Source organism: Peromyscus californicus, unplaced genomic scaffold (assembly GCF_007827085.1).
Source record: "Peromyscus californicus insignis strain IS unplaced genomic scaffold, ASM782708v3 Scaffold_19__1_contigs__length_69161282, whole genome shotgun sequence".
NCBI classification, from domain to species: Eukaryota; Metazoa; Chordata; class Mammalia; order Rodentia; family Cricetidae; genus Peromyscus; species Peromyscus californicus.
The window spans coordinates 26003563-26023656 of record NW_026294491.1 but is presented as its reverse complement, the minus strand read 5'-3'; the positions used below and the strand labels follow the sequence as shown (position 1 = coordinate 26023656).

Below are 20094 nucleotides of genomic sequence, written 5' to 3'. Positions count from 1 at the left end.
AATTCATGATATTAGTTATCTACTCTAAGGAACTCCTATGCATCCTAATAGGACCTAGAACATACACCCCATATGTTTCCAATGGGCTACACATACAAAGTCATCATAACATTTAATAACTGGAGGCACAGTTAGATGTCACTCACTGGTTTCTCCCTTTATAATATGGCTTCCCCCTGAGGATGACGGTCTCAACCTTGTTCAGCAGCATTTAGGCTAAGAACTTCTACGTTAGCATAGGTCTAGCAATCTTATTGGTGACAAATATTACTATTCATCTTCTAGAGAAGAAGACAGAGGTCTAAGCTGGGCCTGGTGGTGCAGGCCTGTAATTCTAGCTCTTTGGGAGAACGAGGCAGGAGGACTGTATGGTCAAAGCCAGCTTGGGTCGCTTGGTGAGACTATTTCAAAAAAAAAGCTAAAGGGGGGGCTAGCTGTGTGGCTCAGTGTTAGAGTGCTTGCTTAACATGTGCAAAGCCCTTTTAATCAGACAGACAGACAGACAGACAGAGACATAGAGAGTGCAGGAAGGGATGAGAATGAATATGAATAGAGAGAGTAAGTCCTCATTTAAAGTAGCTTAAATGGAAAGTGGGGGGATCCATTCCCCCCTCCCCTGCATGTCCAAGTCATCTAAGAATCACCCCACCTCATGCCCAAGTCATTTAAGGGCCCTGCCCAGTGGTTGTTTGACAAATGTTTGTTTCATGGGAGAGAAAAAAAAAAAGCACGCTGCAGATCAGGCTGCACCGATCCAAGCTGGGCTTTGAAAGCTCAATTGAGTTGGACTTTAATGAGTTAGAAAGGTAAGTGTGGGACTAGGGAAAGACAGGCAGGCAGGCGGAAGGTACTGAACCAGCCCTCTGGTAGATAGGAGGATTCAGCCGAGTGAGGTGGAAGGTATGTTGTGGCCAGATGGATAAAAGCCGGAGCTGCCCAGCTGAGGAGGCTGCACTTGTGCTAACATCAAGGACACAGTGTCCCTGAGACTCCAGGGAACTCTTGATTGCTTGTCCTGGAAGCCACCAGTCCTTCCGGACTTCTAACCTCACACTTACCCTCCTGCCCAAATACCCCCAGCATCAGGGTCACCTCCCTCGGCACCCTGCAGGACTGAGAACTGGCCTCCAGAGAGGAGCAGGCTTGGGCAGCGCTGAAGGTCAGCAAGGCAAGCCAGGGCCCCCTCGCCGAGGTAGTGGAGCAGTACCGCTGGGCACAGACACAGGCAAACACGTCTGAGCAAATTGGCAGGCCATAAAAGTCTATTACAGCAAATCAAACAGCAGTCAGCGTGACAGCCATTAGGCTGAAATGAATACACGGGGGCTTAATGAGGTCTGTCGAGGCTGGCTTGGTGAATTAAGTTGCCAATTCTAGCCGGATTTCCCTTTTCTTTACGGACTTGAAAGCATCCGCGCTCCCTCGTTAGAGCTTCGACAAGTGAATTGCGGGGCCTTTCGCCCTGATAAAATGGATAATTACACAGAGAGCCGCTTAGCGAGGGGAGGAGGGTGGGCATGAGGGAAGACAGAGCAAACACAAACACACACACACACCTGTCTGCTTTCTCCTGGTGGAGAGGCTGGATCCTGAGGGGCACCAGGCACAGGCAGGACTGGGCAGACTGGGGGATTCAGCCTTGGCTTAAGTGTCTCCCACCCCACTATTTCTGACCTCAGGGACTGAGGTCCCCATGGGCATCATGGACTGCTGCAGGTTCTCATACTAGACAGCTGCTCTCAGCCCCTTTCAGGAACCGTCATGGTCACCCTGTGAAGTTCTCCCAACCTAGCTGGGCTCACTGTCACCGGCTTGCAGGTTTCTAGTCTCCCCTGTGTGGTGGCACAGGCCTGTCACGTGTTTGGAGGCCAGCGTAGGCAACTTTGCAAGACCCTATCCAAAAGAGAAGTTTAAAAGGATGGACAGAGCTCAACAATGGGGCGCTGTCTTGCCTAAGTGTAGCTTGCCCCAGGACCCATTACACAAAATCAGATCCCCAGACCAGCTCTCCTTGATCTTCTGAGGCAGAATCACACAGGATAGGAAGATACCTCTGAACAGTCACCTAGAAAATTCTGCTGGGGCACCAGAGGACCCCCTGGTTCATCATCATTCTAACACACTGTGCAGGATGTTTGGAGGCGCATGACTCTCCTGCATCTATTTGCCTGCCTCCATGCACGGGAGCTCAGTACATCCTTGGCAAGGCAGGAGAGTGGAATAGCACCACAGTCATGCTATTCTGGCCACACGGACTAGTTAATCATCAGGACCCAGGGTTAGGGACATTGAGGTTAGGAAGGTAAGGGATTTGGTACAGTGGCTTGAAAGCTCATAGAGGACTTGAGTGGATAGATGGAGGCAGTCTAGGAGTTTTTCCACCATCCCTAAAGCACAAGAAAGTCCTGGGAAGTAAAGAGCACCCTGGCCAGGCTCTTAGATTCTTAATGGGAAAAGTCCTGGTCAATTCCCTAGTTGGGCAGCTGTATCCCTCTCCCTCTTCCATACGCACACCAAGCCAGCAGACAGGCTATGGCAGATCTAAGTCTTACCCAGGCAGTTTGCATGACAAGGACCAGAGGCTAGGTCCCTTGTCTGTATTGTCCTTCCTCCTACTGCTATCAGGTCTACTGAAAAGCCACCTCCTCCAGGAAGCCTGGGGAAGTCCCAGATACTCTGGCAGTTACTAGGCACTCATTCCCAGCAGGGTCTGTGGTATACCTGCCCCTCCCTTCACCCCATCACTCTGGGCTTCAGTCTCACCCTACCCCCATTCAAGGGCCTCTGCCACTGAACTTGCCTCTCCAGTGGACCACGGTATGTCCAGGATACCTTTAATGCAAGCAGAGAACTATAGTCTCCATTCCAGGCCAGGGGCCAGCACCACCTGTACTGGTTCCCCAGCTGGGGCTTGAGCCAAGCAGCTCAGTTCCAGCTCAGGTGACCACACCAGGCCCAGGCTGGGCCATGCCCAGATGGCTGGGTCTCCATCTAGCTGATACCATGTGCCCTGGACACGCTGAGCATCCCCAAAGCCAGCATCAAGTATCAGGCCACAGAGTGACCGTAGGTGTCCACTCACAAGCTAATGACTGGCACAGGCCTTTCCTCCAGCACTGAGTGCCCTTTGCAGCAGCCTTCCTCAGCAGATACCTATATCTCACCTCTTCATTCTTATGTGAGGGGGGGGTGGGGGGGACGACTAGGCCCAGAGGGGTTAAAGTCAATGCATGGGCAGGAGTGTGTCCCAGGGTTATTTGCTTTGAGCCCCGACATTCTCTGTTTCTACAGCTTCTCAGGCCTCCTGAGAATGAGAGCCACACAGAACCAAGCCAGGCCAGACACAGGACAATCCTTGCTAATGAAAGGTACAACAGCGGAAGCCAAGAGACTCAGAGGACCCCAGGGGTGGGGGTTCCAGTAAGGGTGTACTCTGCAGGATGCATCTCTGCAGGATGAGAGAGGAAAGGGCTGGCCTCCAGCCCAAGGGCTGGGAAGCGGGGGACAGGACTGCTTGTCCTCTTACCACTGCTATGGCCTGCCACTCCCTCTCCAGGGAGGACAGAGGACAGCCGGGCCAGCCAGGATGGCAGCTGAGCAATGGGCACAAGGCTCATTAACTCCGAGCCATGCCCTTGGCTTCTGAGTCCAGGCTCGGAGTGCAGGCTGGCACGCAGAGCCCCTTAATTGAATTAGGGGCACTTCCAAGTGAGCGAGAGCTGGAAGCCAAGCTGCTGTCCCCAGGCATGTCAGGGTACTGTGCCCCTGTGCTGATGAATGTGGGCCCTCTCTCCTGCCATCCTGTCCCAGGCACCACTGGGCAGTCCCAGCTTTACAGTTGCCCCCCCCACCCTTCAACTGGCACAATTGTTAGGACCCTTGGCTCACCATTGAGTAAAGAGGGCCAGGACCTCTGGGTTCTGAGACAAAATCCCTTCATCCTTCGGGTGTCTTTGCTGTCTCAGAAGTTAAGGTCAAAGTTACAGCTGTGTGACCTTGGACAAGTCCCTCTCCCACTTAATTCATATTCTTGGCTCTTTTTGTTCCCCGGTGACAGATGGCATAAAGGAGTTAGGACTCAAGTGTCTGGTGCCAGCTTGCCTTTCCAGAGGACTATATCTCCCATTATTTTCACCCCAGCTAGAGCCCCGAGGGCAGGCTTGAGGGACACCCAGTTAGAAGCTCTTTATCAGTCTCAGGGAGGGTCTTCCCATAGCTAACTGCCAGCCCTTGAGACTGCCATCAGCCACCGTGGCGACGGACAGTAAGCAAAGAGAGCCCTGGTGCCATCGGGAGCCAGCTTATTAACGAACCGTTTGTAATGCAATAATTTGTACTTCTCAATTACCGGCGATGGCTTGATTTTACACGCATGCACTCATGCAAACATATTCAGAGTACACAGAACAGAAGCTCTGGGAAACTGGAGGCCAGACCACACAGCTAGGAACCTACAAATTCCCTAGTCCTGCAGGGACCCGACTCTGGCCAAAGCATGCAGGTCTGGGGTAAGGCCTGCCCACATGCCTTGCCAAGGCTCACAGCAGGCTGCAAATGGAGAGTAAGAGGGTATAACACTTGCTTCTCCCAGTTCCTGTTCCATTACTAACCCTAGATGGGGGTGAGCTCTGCCAGAGCAGGCCTTCTATCAGGCCTGAGGCTCTATGCACTGGCCCAGGCATTCTTTCAACCACAGGATGGGTGGCTCTCATTGGCCCCAAGTGGAATCCGGGCTAGCGTGTGCCCAGGGGACAGTGCCATCTACTTGTACTCAGAGATCACCATCCACGCCACCCAGCTGGACTGGAGAACAGCTGTGGTCCCAGCAACCATCATCCCCCACCCCATCCCACACATGACCTAGAAGGTTCTTACCTCGGGGATGCGCACACTATAGGGCTGGTTGTGGAACGTGGGTGCGTTGTCGTTCACATCTCCAACTTGGATATTCACCTTGCGTGTGATCACCTGGGGAGAGAAGTACAGGGCTCAACCCTGTCACTCCCTCGGGCCTCTTCCCACCCATGCAGCCCAGGGACCTGCTAAGTCCCAGAACAGCTTCCTAGGACTAGAGGGCCTTGCGGGACACTCACCCCTTGGTGATCACTGACGGAGAACTCCACTGTGAACTCAGACTTAGTCTAAAAGAAGAGGGAGGGAAAGAGAGAACAGTGTTAGAGAGGCCCTGGGTCCTAGCCCTGGGTCCTGGCCCTGGATGTGGCTGTAGGGGCTTCAGCACTGCCCAGGACCTCATCTGGGTCTGGTGTCCACAGGTGTCCCTAAAAGGCTGGCACTGCCCCTTGGCACCGGGGAAGCAAATGTGGAGTCTGAATCCTTCCTGAAGACAGTTGAGGGACAAAGTCAAGAACCTTGGGTGTCACTCTTGGTTGGGCCTCCACGTGGCTGCGTGATGCTGAGCAAGCCACTAAACACTTCAGTGGCCATGCCCTAAGCTGTAGGCGAGGACGTGGCCTGGGGATGTGTTCAAACCCTGTCCTTCATTTGCTAAGGACTGCCATGATCATTGCTCTAGAAAACTTCTGCAGGGGTGGAGTTAGACTAGTCTGCCCCACAAGGGATGATTCCACAAGAGATGACCACATGGTCACATTTCTCTTGTTGATCCAATGCTACTCCTGGCTCGGAGAACCCTCATCCAACCCACTCCAGCCCCAGGTCTGACACAGCCCTGGAAGAGAGCTACCGCTAAAACAAATAGAAGATTCCCCCCCCCCCCCCCGCAAAAGATGGTGAGTCACCCTCTTCCATTGGCTGCCCCTACTCCTCCAGAAAAGGGCTGAGATTAGGGAGTCACATGCCATACCTCTCTGTCCAGAGGCTGCCGGAGCCACACCACACCAGTGTCAGGCTCCACCGCAAAGAAGCGGGAGGCCTCCTCACCAGACACGCCAAACACCAAGGGGTCATTGTCCATGTCTCGGGCCAGCAATTGGGTCACAGAAGAACCTGGAGTGGTTGAACGAGAGAGGGGAAGGGGACAACACAAAGGTCAGGCTCATTTCTTCCCACCTTGCCCAAAGGATGGGGCATCCTTCAGGGCACAGCCACCTCCAACACTTCCATGTCTTCCAGAGGCCAACAATCATCCCCAAACCTCCTGAGCATCATTGGACTACAAACACGGCTCTCCACTTCGGTACTGGTCCACCTGTCACAGGGTGTGCACAGCTGTGACACAGATCCCCCATTCACCATGTTCTAGGTGTGAAATGGACAGCTGTGACCTCTCTGATTGTAATCTGGAGACCTTTCCCTGGTGGTTCAGATGAGGGCAGACCTCCAATACGTCCATTCTTATGTCCCAAGTTGGGTGCATAACTCAACCCTAGCCAATCAAAGTGTTTCCTCTCTTCCATCACGATGATTGGTTCAGGGATGAGTATGTGACTCAGACTAGCCAATCAAAGCCAACTCTGGGACTTGTGCTCTCATTCCATTGGGTTGTTGACTGGGCCAATCTGGCACCTACAAGAATAGCATGCCTGAGGAGCAGGCTGTCAAGGAAGCTAGCAGAGCTTGTGGACCTGGAGAAGGCATTCCTGCTGGGATGTAGGAGCATGACCACAGGGCCAGGTACTGGCTCAGTCCTCCGGAGGTCTCAGTTGTAGGCACTGATGACCACACCCTTCCCTGTTCTTATGTTTTATTCCTAATTCTGTTGTGTTTGGATTTCCATCTTCTGCAAATAGAAACATCTTTTCTACTTCACACTCTTTTGCAAAATGTTCTGGTCTTCATCTCTGCATGGAGGCTAAGAAGATGTGTCACTCCAAGACTTTTTTTTGACAGGGTCTGGTTCCTGTCCTCAAGAAGAAGACCAGAAGGTAGGGGTCACCCTCAAGGATGTAATGCTCTGGACATAGGCTATCCCAGGCATCAGGGTGGTGCCGTATAGCCTGGCTCAGAAGGTTGGTATAGAATATCTTGTCCTGGGGCTCCCCGGTTCCCGAGTGACTTTCAAAGAGGACAAGCCCATTGCCCCATTTAACCAAGATGAAGAGGATTCTGCCAAGTCCCCAAAGTTCCAAGATAGCTGGGATAGCTGGTCACCTTAGCCTCAGGAGACCCTTAAGTCCTTAGGAGCTGGGGATGCAGTGTGGAGGCCTCTGAAGGGAAGATCTAGCACCGTCATCTCAGAGCCTTGTATTAGGCAACTCCCTTCTTTTTAGGGTCCAGTTGAACCTGCAAAATGGGACAGACACTATCTCGTCCCCAAATACTGATGTTTGTATTTAACCGACAGCCTCAAAGAGCAAAGTAAGGGGAGGAAGGAGGAACTGTGGGTCTGTGACTCGGGAGTTTCTTCAGGAAGCAGATAGCAGAGCAGCCCTACCGACAGTGACCACCAACACTTGTGAGCCCTGAGCAAAGGCAAGCAGGGAGCTCCATATGCCATACTGTCTGCCTTGGAGCTTTTAAGGCACTAGCCAGTGACGTCATCGTTTCCCACAGTCTTGTGGTTAGCAGAAGGCAGAGCTGCACTCCATAGCCCAGGCTGGAGATTCAGTTCTCCCACAGGAAGCAAGAATTCCACAGAAATGTTCCTGTCAGGCCCTAACCAGGATCCCAAAATGGGAAGATTTTTTTTTTTTTTTTTTTGCCCATTCACTTAAATTTGCTCATTCAATCCTCCTATAACTTTGTCTGGTGGTCATTATTCTACCCATTTTATAGATGAGGACACTGAGATTCAGGGAAGGAACATAGCCTCTCCCATTGTCAGATAGCATTTGTGGTGATGAGGGAGGTGAGAGATGAGAGGGGCATTGAGGGATAAGAGAGGGCGTGGAACAAGATCAGAATAGCTTGGAGACATTTCCCACCTCACAGAGGGAGGAGCCAGAAGCAGTTAGCAAATGCCTGGTTGAACAGTGGGCGATAGGAAGCACATGATCCCGTCTCTGAACGCCTATATGCCAAGCTCAATGCCTTTTTTGCCTAAGTCAGAAGGGTGGAGTGCGTGGAAGACACAGGTAAAACAAGCTGACCTTCCCAAAGACCAGATATCCAAATGGCGAGGGCCAATTGGGAGCCGAATGCACTACACAGTGCATTCTAAAAGATATACTCTAAAACTGCAGGCATTTCCAGCCTCGACTCCTGGTTTCCATGAATAGACATATACATACATCATATGTGGGAGCCCGTTTTCAGGTTCCTCGTGGCTTTACCCAGCAGGTCCGCATAGAGGATGATTAGGGCCATGGGCCTGAGTGCAGGTGTCTGAGATGGTCTGCACTTGGCTGTGCTGGGGGAGGAGGTCTTTTGCTCCACTCCTTGGCATCTCTATAAATACCCTGGGGCACAGACAGTCAGGGCCCATTGGAATAGGTTCCAGGCCCTCTTGAGGCTATCCTTTATTTTCTATCTATTCATCTCCACAATCTAAATCCTTCTAATATTTCCTGCTGCTCGCACTCAAGAAAACTCTGGGGAGTTGTGGGGTTGGTGGGTAAACGCCCTGCAATCATATCTATATCTCTGTATATGATATAGATAGATAGATAGATAGATAGATAGATAGATAGACAGACAGACAGACAGACAGATAGATCATACATACTCATACATACACACACACATCACCTCTCTGTTGTCAGATTTGGGAAGCAAAGAGCTGATTTCCAAGCCTTGGGCCAATTCCTCACAGGAGACAAGAGCCCCCCCCCCCGCCCCCGCCCGCCCCATGTGCCCTGATTTCTCTACAGTATAAACATCTACACTGCAGCCCTCAGAAAACTGGCCTCACCTGCCGGCTCCATCCTGATCCAGGTAGAGGGCTCAGTGAGGCTAAGCTCTGGCTGGCCAAGGGGATTGTGGGAAGGCCACATCAGCCCTGCAGCCAAGGTCGTGTGACTGAACCTGATATCCCAAATGGCTTTCCCAGGCTTGACACTCGGGTCCTCCCAGGGAGGGGGGGACGCTGGGCAGGATAGGGATGGGGCCATCAGCTGCTGTCACCCACCCTGTAATTTCCTGGACTTTTATCCATTTTCTCCTCAATTATGCGCTGCTCAAAATGGTCTTTTGTGGCTTCCTCACAGGCTCTTTCTAGAGCACGCCTTCTTGGTGTCCCAGGTAATTGCTAGTGGCCTTTTCTAAGCGTACTAATTAAAGGTGCTGATTTAATATTATATTTAAGACAAGGCACCCCACAGTTTTCCAGCTGGGCACCTCCTCCCCCGCCCAGTGTTCTTGGCTGCACCGCGCAAGTGGCCAGAGCTGGCTCCTCTGGAAAGCATGCAAGCTGCCCCACCAGCAATCTCTGGCCATATTGTCCCTGCAGAAATCAGGTCGTTTTGTGGGACTTGGCTCTAGCCCCCACCCCCCCATCATCTCTTGTAGGATTACCATCCCTGGCTGTGAGACCCTGCGGTACACAGGTTCCACAGGGTCTGGTCCCCACCTTAAGATAACAGCATCTTGGATATGGCATACTTGGTGTGATTTAAAGCCAAAAAAAATCTGGTGGGCTCAGGATGCAGACTAGCGGACAGAGCACTTGTTTGCCTATATGCACAAGGCCCGGGGTTGTATCCCCAGCACGGCACAAAGCAAGTGTGGTGGTGCATGCCTGTGGTGCACCTGGGAGATGGGGAGAGGACAATTGGGAGTTCAAGGTCATCCTTGGCTACACGGCAGGTCTGAAGTCAGTCTGGGCTACATGGAACCCTGTCTCTTCTATATACAAGCAAAATAACCACCTCACAAAATTCAGCATCTTCACAATCCAAAGTGTACAATCTGGTACCTTCTGAGGCATTCACGGTGCTGGGCAACCATCTTCCATCATCCGTGAAGGAAACTGTCCCCATCACACTTCTTAGTCTCTGGTTTCTACACTTCCACTTGCATCTCTTGCCTGCCCTGGATGTTCACATCAACAGAACCACAGTCTGTGGCCTTGTGTGTGGCTTTCAGTTAGCATCATCTGTAAGACTGGTCCATGCTGGTGCTTGTATTAGAGCTGATGTTCATATAAACAGAACCACAGCCTGTGGCCTTGTGTGTGGCTTTCATTTAGCATCAACTCTAAGACTGGTCCATGCTGGTGCCTGTATTAGAACTGATGTTCACATCAACAGAACCACAGTCTGTGGCCTTGTGTGTGGCTTTCAGTTAGCATCAACTCTAAGACTGGTCCATGCTGATGCCTGTATTAGAACTGATGTTCACATCAACAGAACCACAGTCTGTGGCCTTGTGTGTGGCTTTCAGTTAGCATCATCTGTAAAGCTGGCCCATGCTGGTGCCTGTATTACAGCCCTGCTCCTTTTGATGGCTGACTAATCTTCTCTTGTGTGGATCTAACACATCCTATTCACACGCTCCTCAGTCAACAGAGGTTTGGGTTATTTCCCACTTAGGACTATGAATGCTGCAGATCTAAACATCTCTGTATAAGATACTGTTTGGATTCTCATTTTAAATTGTTTTTCATGTGTTTAGGAGTAGATTTGCTGGGTTATCGAGCCATTCTATGTCTAACTTACTGAGGAATCATCAAGTGGGTTTGTACAGTGTCTACACCATTTTATTTTCCCACCAGTAGTGGACGAAGCTGGAGTTCTTGTTTTGTGGCAAGGTGTCCGGTGATTCATAGGTGCTGGGGCTTCTGAGGATGATGTGAAAGGGGCTGGGGGGTGTCCACAACAGCTGCAACTGGTGTTGTGTCTCCCTCAGGGCCACACCCACCCCCACACTAGCCTAGTCTCCCATGGTCAGACTCCATGATTTTCACCAGAGTCAACCCACGCCACTCCTGGGCCAGAAGGGCCATGGAACTGACCTCTCTGGTGCTGGGACTCAGTGACTGGCTATGGGAAATGACAGCTAAAGATGAGAGGTGGTGGGCACGCATCCCAGTTCCCTTGGCTCTCAAAGGCACATCTCTGAGGCGTGTTTTCTACACTGACATCTGCCACTTCCAATGATGACAAGGTCCATACTGTGGTTTGGATGTGTCCTCTAACACTTCCGTGTTTAATTCATAATTTCTGGTGTTTGGGGATGAGGTCTTCAGGAAGCCATCAGAACCAGATGAACTCAGGTCCTTGCAGAGGCATCAATGGCTTCCCAAGGATGAGATCCCCGAGCTAACACTTGGTCTCTCTCACCATGTGATCCTCCACCATGTTATGATGCAGGGTGAAGACCCTCACTGTATGTGGGCACCAAGCTCCTGAACTTCTAGCCTTCAGAAGGGCAAGCTAACGGAACTTCTCTTCTTTATAAGCTAGCCAGTTTGTGGTAATCTGTTACAGCACCAGAAATTCCATCTGGCCCTACCTCATAGCCTCACCCCTTTCCTAGGGTTTCTGGGATCTCCTCCCTAGTCAACCATCTGCCTTTAAGTGCTCATCACAAGGTCTGTTTCTGAGAAAACAACCTCAGAGGCTGGGCATCTGAGCCATGGTGGGTGTTTGCTACTGCTGGACCCTGCTGGCCCAGCTGGCTGGTGGGACGCTAAAAACACAAACCCCTAGACAGTGCCCCCACCCTCTCTTTAGGAGACTGATGTGCAGTCAGGTGTAGAAGTCCTGGTGTGGTTTATTGCAGGCCCATATTCAAATATTTAACAATAGGCGCAGTACAGGAATCTACCAATCAGAGCAGACGCTGGCCATAAACAACGGAGCTCTGAGCGCTGCCGGTAAGTCAGCCTGGTTTATGGCTCCCGCTTTAGATGCACAGGGGGGGACCGCTCCAGGTCTGGCATGATTTAATGGCTCAGACTCAGGCCTCCTGGCTCAATCAGTGTAGCCAGGGGACTTTCTGCACTTGGCTCCCCATCCTACCGAGCCAGCCATCTCCAGTCTGTGCCGAGCCAGGCTGGGACTCTGCCTAACCTCAGGGTGGGAGGACTTTAAAGATGGAGTCCTCATGGCAAACCCACGTCCATAGCAGTTTTCATGATGGTCAAGAGGTCAAGCAGCCCGAGGAGCCATGGATGGATGGATGGATGGATGGATGGACGGACGGACGAACGGATGGATGGATGGATGGATGGATGGATGGATGGATGGATGGATGGATAAGCAAAACACAGCCTAGGCAGCCAGTGGATCATCGAGTTCCGAAAAGGAAGGAGGTGCTGACGCCTGCTGCAGCATGGGTGAACCTTGAGATGCTGTGCTAAGCGAAAAAAAGCTACTCGTACAGTGACAAATAGTGCACAGGCCTACTTCTCCCAAGTACCTCATGAAATAGGATGTCGATGTTCAGAGGCTGGGAAGAACAGAGGAGGGCAATTTACTGTTTTACGGGCACAGAGTTGAGAGTTTCAAGACCAGGGGTGTCCTGGAGACTACTGACAATCTACCGAACCACAGTCTTACGCTGACGAGGGGATAAATTCTGTGTTGTGCATATTTTAAATTTAAAATTTTTTTCTTCTTCTGTTTTTCCTGTGTGTGTTGGTGCGTATTTGCATGTGTGAGGACACGTGTGGACATGGGTGCACATGGGTGCCCTGTATGTTGGAAGCCTGTGGTTGATAACAGGAATCATCCTCCATCCCTCTTCCACCTCATTGGAGGAGGCGGGGTCTGTCGATCAAACCTGGATCTCTCAGATATGGCTAGTCTCACTTTACTGAGGATGCAGTCTCAGCCTTCTGAGGCTAGAATTGCAAGAAGGCCGCCATGCCTACCTGGCATGGGCTTCTGGGGATCCGAACTCAGGACCTCATGTTTATGCAACAAGTGCTTGAATCACTGAGCCATTTGCCCAGCTCACAAGATTTTAAAGGTAAATAAATAAATCAGACTATCCCAAGGCTCTAGTGATCTTCCCCAATAGGACGGATACCAATGGGCCAACACTGACTTGACTGAATTGCCTTCGACTGTTCTTGAGTGGGCCAAGTTCATGGCCCTGCTTCAGCTGGGACCACTGCCACCTGAAGTCACCCAGGCCCAGGCTCCACGTTCACCTCCCAGCAGTAGTTGACCTCTCAGGGCCTTCCTCAAATGTTCTGTCATCCAGTGTATCCACCCAAAAGGACGCCAGGCCTCTCTGTCCTCCCAGTGCCCCGTCTCTGAGCGTTCATCTGTCTTGTTGGCTGCCAATCTCCAGCACATTCATTCCTATCAGCTCTGGGGGAAAGCAGCAAACCCGGCTGTCCCATTCCCTACACCTGCTAAGCAACTGGACTGCCACGTCACTCAACAGAATCTTGAGTCCTGCCACATTCAGGAAAGGTGAGGAGAGGAAGAGTCCCTGCTGGACCTTCAAGCCATAGTGAAAAGTGAGGACAGTCAGATACTGATTACTACACTAATGGGCAGGATAGCACAAGGCTAATCACACCTAATAAAGCCCAAATCAGCAGCACTTGACCTGGGATGCTGGAACTGATGCCTGCATGGCTGGGAAGCTAGTCTCCTACACGCTGGCCTTGGATTCTCTCCTAAGGGCTGTGCAATCCCTCCTGTCAGGGACAGTGTAGCCTGTCTTAGAGGTAGGGATTCCCTGAGCAGGCAGCTAAGGGCTATTAGGAAGCACAGAGCTGGGGACATGTCCTCTACTGTGGCCTCAGTCCTCAGCAGCCAGTCACTTCTGCCTTCCAGGCAAGGGGCGGACAATCACAGCTTCCCGAGTCCCCGCTGGGTCCCTGCTGATGGCCCAGATGACTGTTATTACTGTTATTGTTGTTATCTGCACCAGAAGGGAAGGGCTGCAGATCTCTGCCTGCCTGGTGAGGGGAGGAGCAGAAAGTCAAGTTGGTGGCAAGCTGCAAAAGCCTTTAAGGTTTTAGCTGAGGAGAAGGCTGCAATCCACGCAGGGGCTGTGGAATGAACACGGGTGTGAATATACTCTGCCTTGTCACAGCAATGTCCAGAAGCCTATCTGTGATTGTCCCCACAGCATTCAAAGTAACTTTTCTCATCATGTTCAATGCTTTCCCAAGCCGTACAACCCTCACTACCACCACCACCACCCCCGCCCCCCGCAGCCAATCACATTTCCATTGCACTGTGGGTCAGTCTACCAGGCTACTTGCCAACCTTCTTGAGCACACTGTGGCCCACATGCCCCACTGCATGCCTCTGAGGTCTCACACAGCTTCCATATACCCCAAGCTGCCTCTCTGCCATCTGCCTCTCTGGCTCTGTGCTCCCAGATCCATTGCTCTCATCTCTGTACAGCAAGCAACAGGTCATCGCCCTTGAATGTAGAGACCGACGCTCTAGGACAGGTTGGCAAGGCCCCTTCAATCCCTCAGAACTCCCTCATCAACTACTGTAGCCCTAGAGGCCAGCAAGCTATCCCGACTCAGCCCTTTCCCACGCAGACATTACTAATCAACCACTATCTACTACAGTCAACTGCAGAACCCTTCCCAACACTGGGCTCCACACACTCACTATAATCAACCTTAAAAGACATATGAAAGCCAATCCCTTGCAATCTGTGACCTGCAATGACTTTACATCAGCTGCTACCCATTGTCTCTCCCCATCCAGGGACCAAGGATCTAGCTATCTGCCCCTACCAGGCTCAGGACAGTTAGAAAGGACAGAGTCAGGCTAGGAGTAGAGAGGTCACTTCAGAAATGGAGACTGATTATGGCAAAAGCAGAGGCCACAGACACACACCCCCTTACCTCGCAGAGGTAAGAGCAAGCTGGGAAGTTAATATGAATGATGTTCGGCTGAGGTTATGCAGCCACAATTCCAGGGCCACGGGTTATAGCGAGGGCCTTCTGAGAATAGGTGTGTGCTTGTGCCACTAATGACCAACAGAGCGGCACTAACATCCGCCCCCCGCCCCCCCCCCACACCCTACACACACAAATAGGAACCCAGCCTGCTCCCTGACTGGCCTTGGTCCCTGGTAGGAGCCACAGCTGCTGCTCCCCATCTCCTGGGTCGGGACACCCCTCAGAGCCAGCTGGCCTTGCAGCTTGCAATCTCATTTGTCTCCCTCCGGGATCAGACAGCCTGTTAAGTGACTTCACACATTTGTCTTAGCTTCCCCTCCCCTCCCCCGCCACAGTCAGGCTCCCTCTCGGCTCACCTCTGGAATCCTGAACTTGGTTTGACCTCAGGGCCTTTATCTTATTCTAAGCCCTATCTCTACCCACCTGGGAAGCTGGAGGGCCATAGAGGGGGCCTGAGACCAAACCTCCCTCCAGCTAGGCTGAGGCAGCCCAGCTTCCCCTTGATGGCACACCCTGCAGTCCTCAGCAGAAATCCTCACCTCGGAAAAAGGAACCAGCCCTGTGTCTAGAGCCCTCCAGCCACCTCCACTCCCAGAAGCAGCTCTCCTGGAACTGCCCGCACCAGTCAGGATAGACTCACTTGCTGTCTAAGGGAAGAAGGCATGCACACATCTGGCATTGTACTCAAGAGTCGCTTACTTCTAAGATAGCCCTCCATAGAAGAGTCATACCTGCTACACAGGTAACAACACCAAGGCTCGGGGGGGGGGGGGGGCAAAGTGATCTATCTTCAGGGGAGTGAGGGCTGGGACTCAGGGCAAAAGGCCCAGTTAATGTTTTGGGAGCAGGGCTGTCTCCAGGATTCCCTGCATTCAGACAGAGCCAGCAGGGGATGGAATTCATCTGGATGCTCTGGTTCCCTCTCAGCCACTCACTCGCTGGGAAAGGTGCTTACCTCTCTGAGTGGCTCCTCCTTCACCAACACCAGCGGGGACCTGGAGTCAGTGACCAAACCATAGCGGTCCTTGGGGAGAACAGAACCCAAGCTTGGTGTTGAGAGTCACCTCCCCAGAACAGCCCCAGGGTGCCCTGTGAAAGAGGGCGAGGTGGGCTGCCTCACAGCTTAGCAAGGAAAAGACTTAGAATGGAACACCTGACTCCAGTTGGGGCTCTTGACGCCTGCCACACATTCCAATTCTTGATGGGGCCCAAGAAACCCCCAAAGGAAACAGGGCTGGGCAGCTCGGTGACAGGACCACTGACACTCAGATTGGTCCCCAGGCTCCAATGTACTTTTTGCTACGCCACATTACGGTCAGAGCCAGTTGACATGTCTACCCTATTTTGCTCTGTTGGCCACATCTCATGCCATGTCAACGCAGGTACTTGACATTGGAAAACAGACCCCACGGGTGACCTTCCCCTATATCAAAGGAGCAACCCCGGCCTGCCAGGGGATCAGGGAAACGGGGCTCTCTTTTCTTCTTGTCCAGAACCAGCAGGCAGAGCATGAGATGATCACGAAGTAACGCTAGAATGTTCTGTCTGACCTTCTCAAGTCCTTGCAGTTCCAAGGCCCTCGGGAATGTGTGTAGGGGATGGGGGGATGGAGTCCTTTCTTAAGGCCAGAGAGCCAAGCAGTAGTTACCAGATTTAATAACAATGATAAGAGTGGGCTATTTTTCCCCTTCTCCTGAAACTTTTCAATTCATTGAACTGTTCAATTAACTTTACAAAAGGAAATGTGGAAAAATGATGGCAAATTGAACTTGACATTATCATTAAAATAAACAGAGCACTGCGGGGCCCCGTTAAAGGCTGGCAAAGACAGTCTAAACACGGGTGGCAGGTTCAAGCTGGCTCTTGCCTGCTCAGAGGCCACCCTGCTGATGCCCTGCTACCAGGAGCTCAGGACAGAGTCCCCACTCACAGTCCCCACACTTAGGATCAAGGCTGGCCATGGGACCCTCACTGATACCCCTAAACGTGACCATCAGAGAGGGCGTCCAGGGCTAGGTAGATTCTGGAGCCCCACCCTCCAAGCACGGGGACAAACCTGAGTCTATGATGAAGGCCAGCCTATCAGTCAGCAGTTGGTTCCAGACTCACTGTCAAATCAAAACCACCTAGAGTCAAATAAGGCCAGTGTATGTCCCACAGTTCTGAGGGTAGATTCATAGTCCAGGGCAAGGAGTCAGATTCCCAGGAAGCACTTCCACTGAGGAGCTGTGCTGGGGGCCACAGCCTTAAATGGCGTTTTCATTTTTCCCACGGGGAGGCCAGGCACCTCCACACTCTCAACCTTGTGGGTGGGTCTCTAGCCATAGGAGGGCACCCAGACCAATCCACAGGCATGGCAAAAATATATACGTGTGTAATATGTGTCTACGTGCGTGTGGGCATGTGTGTTTGTGTGTGTAATCTGTGATCTTTAGCGTGTCCAAACTTTTCCAAATCTCTTGGTTTTAAGGCAGCAAATCTTGACTTGATTCCATTTTTGCGTCACCTGGGGAGTGTTTGCAAGTGAGGTAACCCAGGCCCCACCTGCCAACGAACTGGTGCATTAGCCCCTGGGTGACTCCCTCAGGGAAACACAAAGGCTTTCCAAGTGCCACGAGCCTCAGACTCACAGGAGCGTGTGTTTAGAGCAGACTAGTGGTTTTTGTAGAGCTTCTGGATGCATCTCTAACTAACTCCCAGGTGGTACTAAGGCTGCTGCTGGTCCTGGACCAGGACTCTAAGAACCCCTGGGCTACAGCTCTCATGGGCCGAAGGCTGGGTTGTTTCAACTCCTTCTTGGAGGCGATTTGGTTCTTGGAAATGTATACCTTATGATATGGCTTCCTAGACCTTTGCTCTTCAGCCCCAGCTTCTCATCAACTCTCCACAGCAGAAGAGACAAGACCTGTGCATCCAGATGCAGGTAAGACACTTCCCCCAACCCCTCCCCTGCTGGAGAACCAGAGGAAGGCCCCCCAGAAATCACCTCATTTCAGAAGAGACTCGTAATTACCCACGATGATCACAGAACCATTCATTCTGCCCTAAAATTAATACATCACGTTGAGAATGATCTCGCACTAATTTATCACAAGATTTATGAAACTTGCACTTTTTCTAATGAGATTTATGCAAATGTCGCTCTTGCCGCTGTTTGTGTTTTTAAAAGTTTTGACAGGGAAGAGAAGGTCCAGTGCAGTTGGAGGTGGTCTTGCCCTGACTCAAGGGCTCTGACATGGGGGTGGGGGCTCCACAGCCACTGGTGTCCTTTGAGACGACCTTAGAAGAAGGGATTTCTTGTCCACGTAAATCTTAGGAAAGCTGTCTCTTCTCCAGCCCCGACCCCTTAACATTGAGTATTAGTGTAGCAGTGGTTCTGAGAAGTCCTGCACAGAAGAATCCTTGGGCCAGCCCCGGCATACCCTTTATCCACCTGGGCCCCCATCCTGGATCAGTTCTTTTGCTGCTCAGGTGAGGATCTTTACAGGTGGGAAGCTGAGTCTCTCACCCGATGGGGGGGGTGCCTTCTGGGTGCTCAGACTCGACAACTACAGCTCTGAGTATCCTCAGGTGATGGCGGAGCCCATGTAGCAAAGCAGGCACCCAGGACACAGGATGAAAGGTGGCACTCCCTCTGGGGTACTGTCCCTGTGCATGCAGGAGTTTGGCATGTCGCAGGAGTTGATAGGCCCTGGGATCCCCACCCACCTCACCCTAGTCCTGACTTCGCCGTATTTATGAAGCATCTACCATAGGCTGAGCACTCTGTTAAACACTATGCACAAACCACCTCATCTAGTACTTAACCCCAAACACGAGATGGTCACATTCCCACACTCAGAGAAAGGAGACAGATTCAGCAGCTCGCCCAGGATCACACAGCTAGGAAGAGGTGGAGTCAGGATTCAAACCGAGGCCGAGCTGATCCTGAAGACAATGTTCTTATCCAGTCTGAGCCCAAATGACTGTGCAGTTATCCAAAACACAGGTTAAAGCAGGGCAGTAAAGCGAAATGTGGATAGTGGCACATGTCTGAATCCCAGGACCTCGGAATTGTGAATTCAAGGTTAACCTGTACTATATAGTGAGCCCCTGCCTTGACAAAAACAGAGTGAGGGGTAGAACTAGTTATAGAGCACTAGCTGAGCATGTGCCAGGCTCTGGATTCAATTCCTGGCACCATAATAAGTAAACCAACAAACAGATAAATTTAAAACAAAAAAAGGCATGCATGTAGGATATGATCTTTAAAGGCCTCTGAATGACTAAAAGTCCTACAATCAAATACATACATGACATTCCAAGTTCATACAAAGGAAAGGTCTGGTCAGGCCCTTACTCAGGGACAATGTGTTTGCATTTGCATACTGACGAAGTTGGTTCTTAGGTGTTTTCTTAGTCACTCCAAGACGTAATACAGACAATAAAGGAAGCAAATGAATCTGTGCTCTGATCCCCATGAAAGGGAAAAATCAAACGGTCTCTGAAAAGTAAGAACTCACCCTTCCCTCAGTCCTGTCAGGGACAGAGCATCACTAGAGGATGCTGCTCAGGGTGATGTGTTCAATGATGTGCCCAGGAAGGGCTGAAGGATGAGTCACCCCAACGTGAGAAGGCAGGTACATATATAATAGATCTTATGAATATTCCATGCAAGTCATTATAATTAAAAAAAGATTTTGTGCTTAAAGGAATGCTTTCCGAAAGTGTATTTCACGAATCATTAATTCCCTGGGAGGCTCACGGGTACTCCATGAGAAAAAAAAAAATGTTCCTTGGTCAAAAAGATGTAGAGAACATTGCATTAGAAAAATAACCTGGGGCCGGTGAGATAGCTCCAGTGGGCTTGCTGCCAAGCCTGGCGACCCGAGTTTGATCCCCAGGATCCACACAGTGGAAGGAGAGAACCAATTCTCAAAGGCTGTCCCCTGACCTCTACGTAAGCACCATAGCATTGTGTGCTCCCCGCCCCCCCATAACTAAACGTTGTAAAGGATTTTAATGAAAAAGAATCTAAATAGGATTCTTCCGTGCAGGACTTCTCAGAACCACTATTACACTAATACTCAATGTTAAGGGGTGGGGGCTGGAGAAGAAAGAAAGTGGACAAGAAAGCCTTGTGGCTTAAGAAAGATGGCCTGAGAAAAGATTGGGCCAGAAGCTTCCCTGACTATATGACTTCAGGCATATCTTTTCTTAGAATGAATGCATCAGGGGCAGGGCTGAATTAGACAAAGGAGTGGTTGGACAAATGAGTTGAAGGATTGAGGGATGGGTGGATGAATGAGTGAATGGGTAGATGGATGGGTGTAATAGTGGTTGGATGCATGGAGGAAAGGGTAGATGGATGGATTCATGGATGGGTGGGTGGGGGTTGGTGGGTAGATGGATGGGTAGATGTATAGATG

General features: G+C 51.2%; 1 protein-coding gene across 1 annotated transcript in view; it reads right to left on the bottom strand.

Annotated features, from left to right (window-relative positions):
* Cdh23 (cadherin related 23) overlaps nt 1–20094 on the bottom strand; it is a 379482-nt gene that overhangs the window by 280037 nt on the left and 79351 nt on the right. The window contains exons 4-6 of the mRNA XM_052744906.1: nt 5825–5967; nt 5094–5141; nt 4876–4968 (exon numbers count right to left, since the gene is read on the bottom strand). Coding sequence (XP_052600866.1) covers nt 4876–4968; nt 5094–5141; nt 5825–5967 — 284 coding nt within the window. The remainder of the gene's footprint in view (nt 1–4875; nt 4969–5093; nt 5142–5824; nt 5968–20094) is intronic.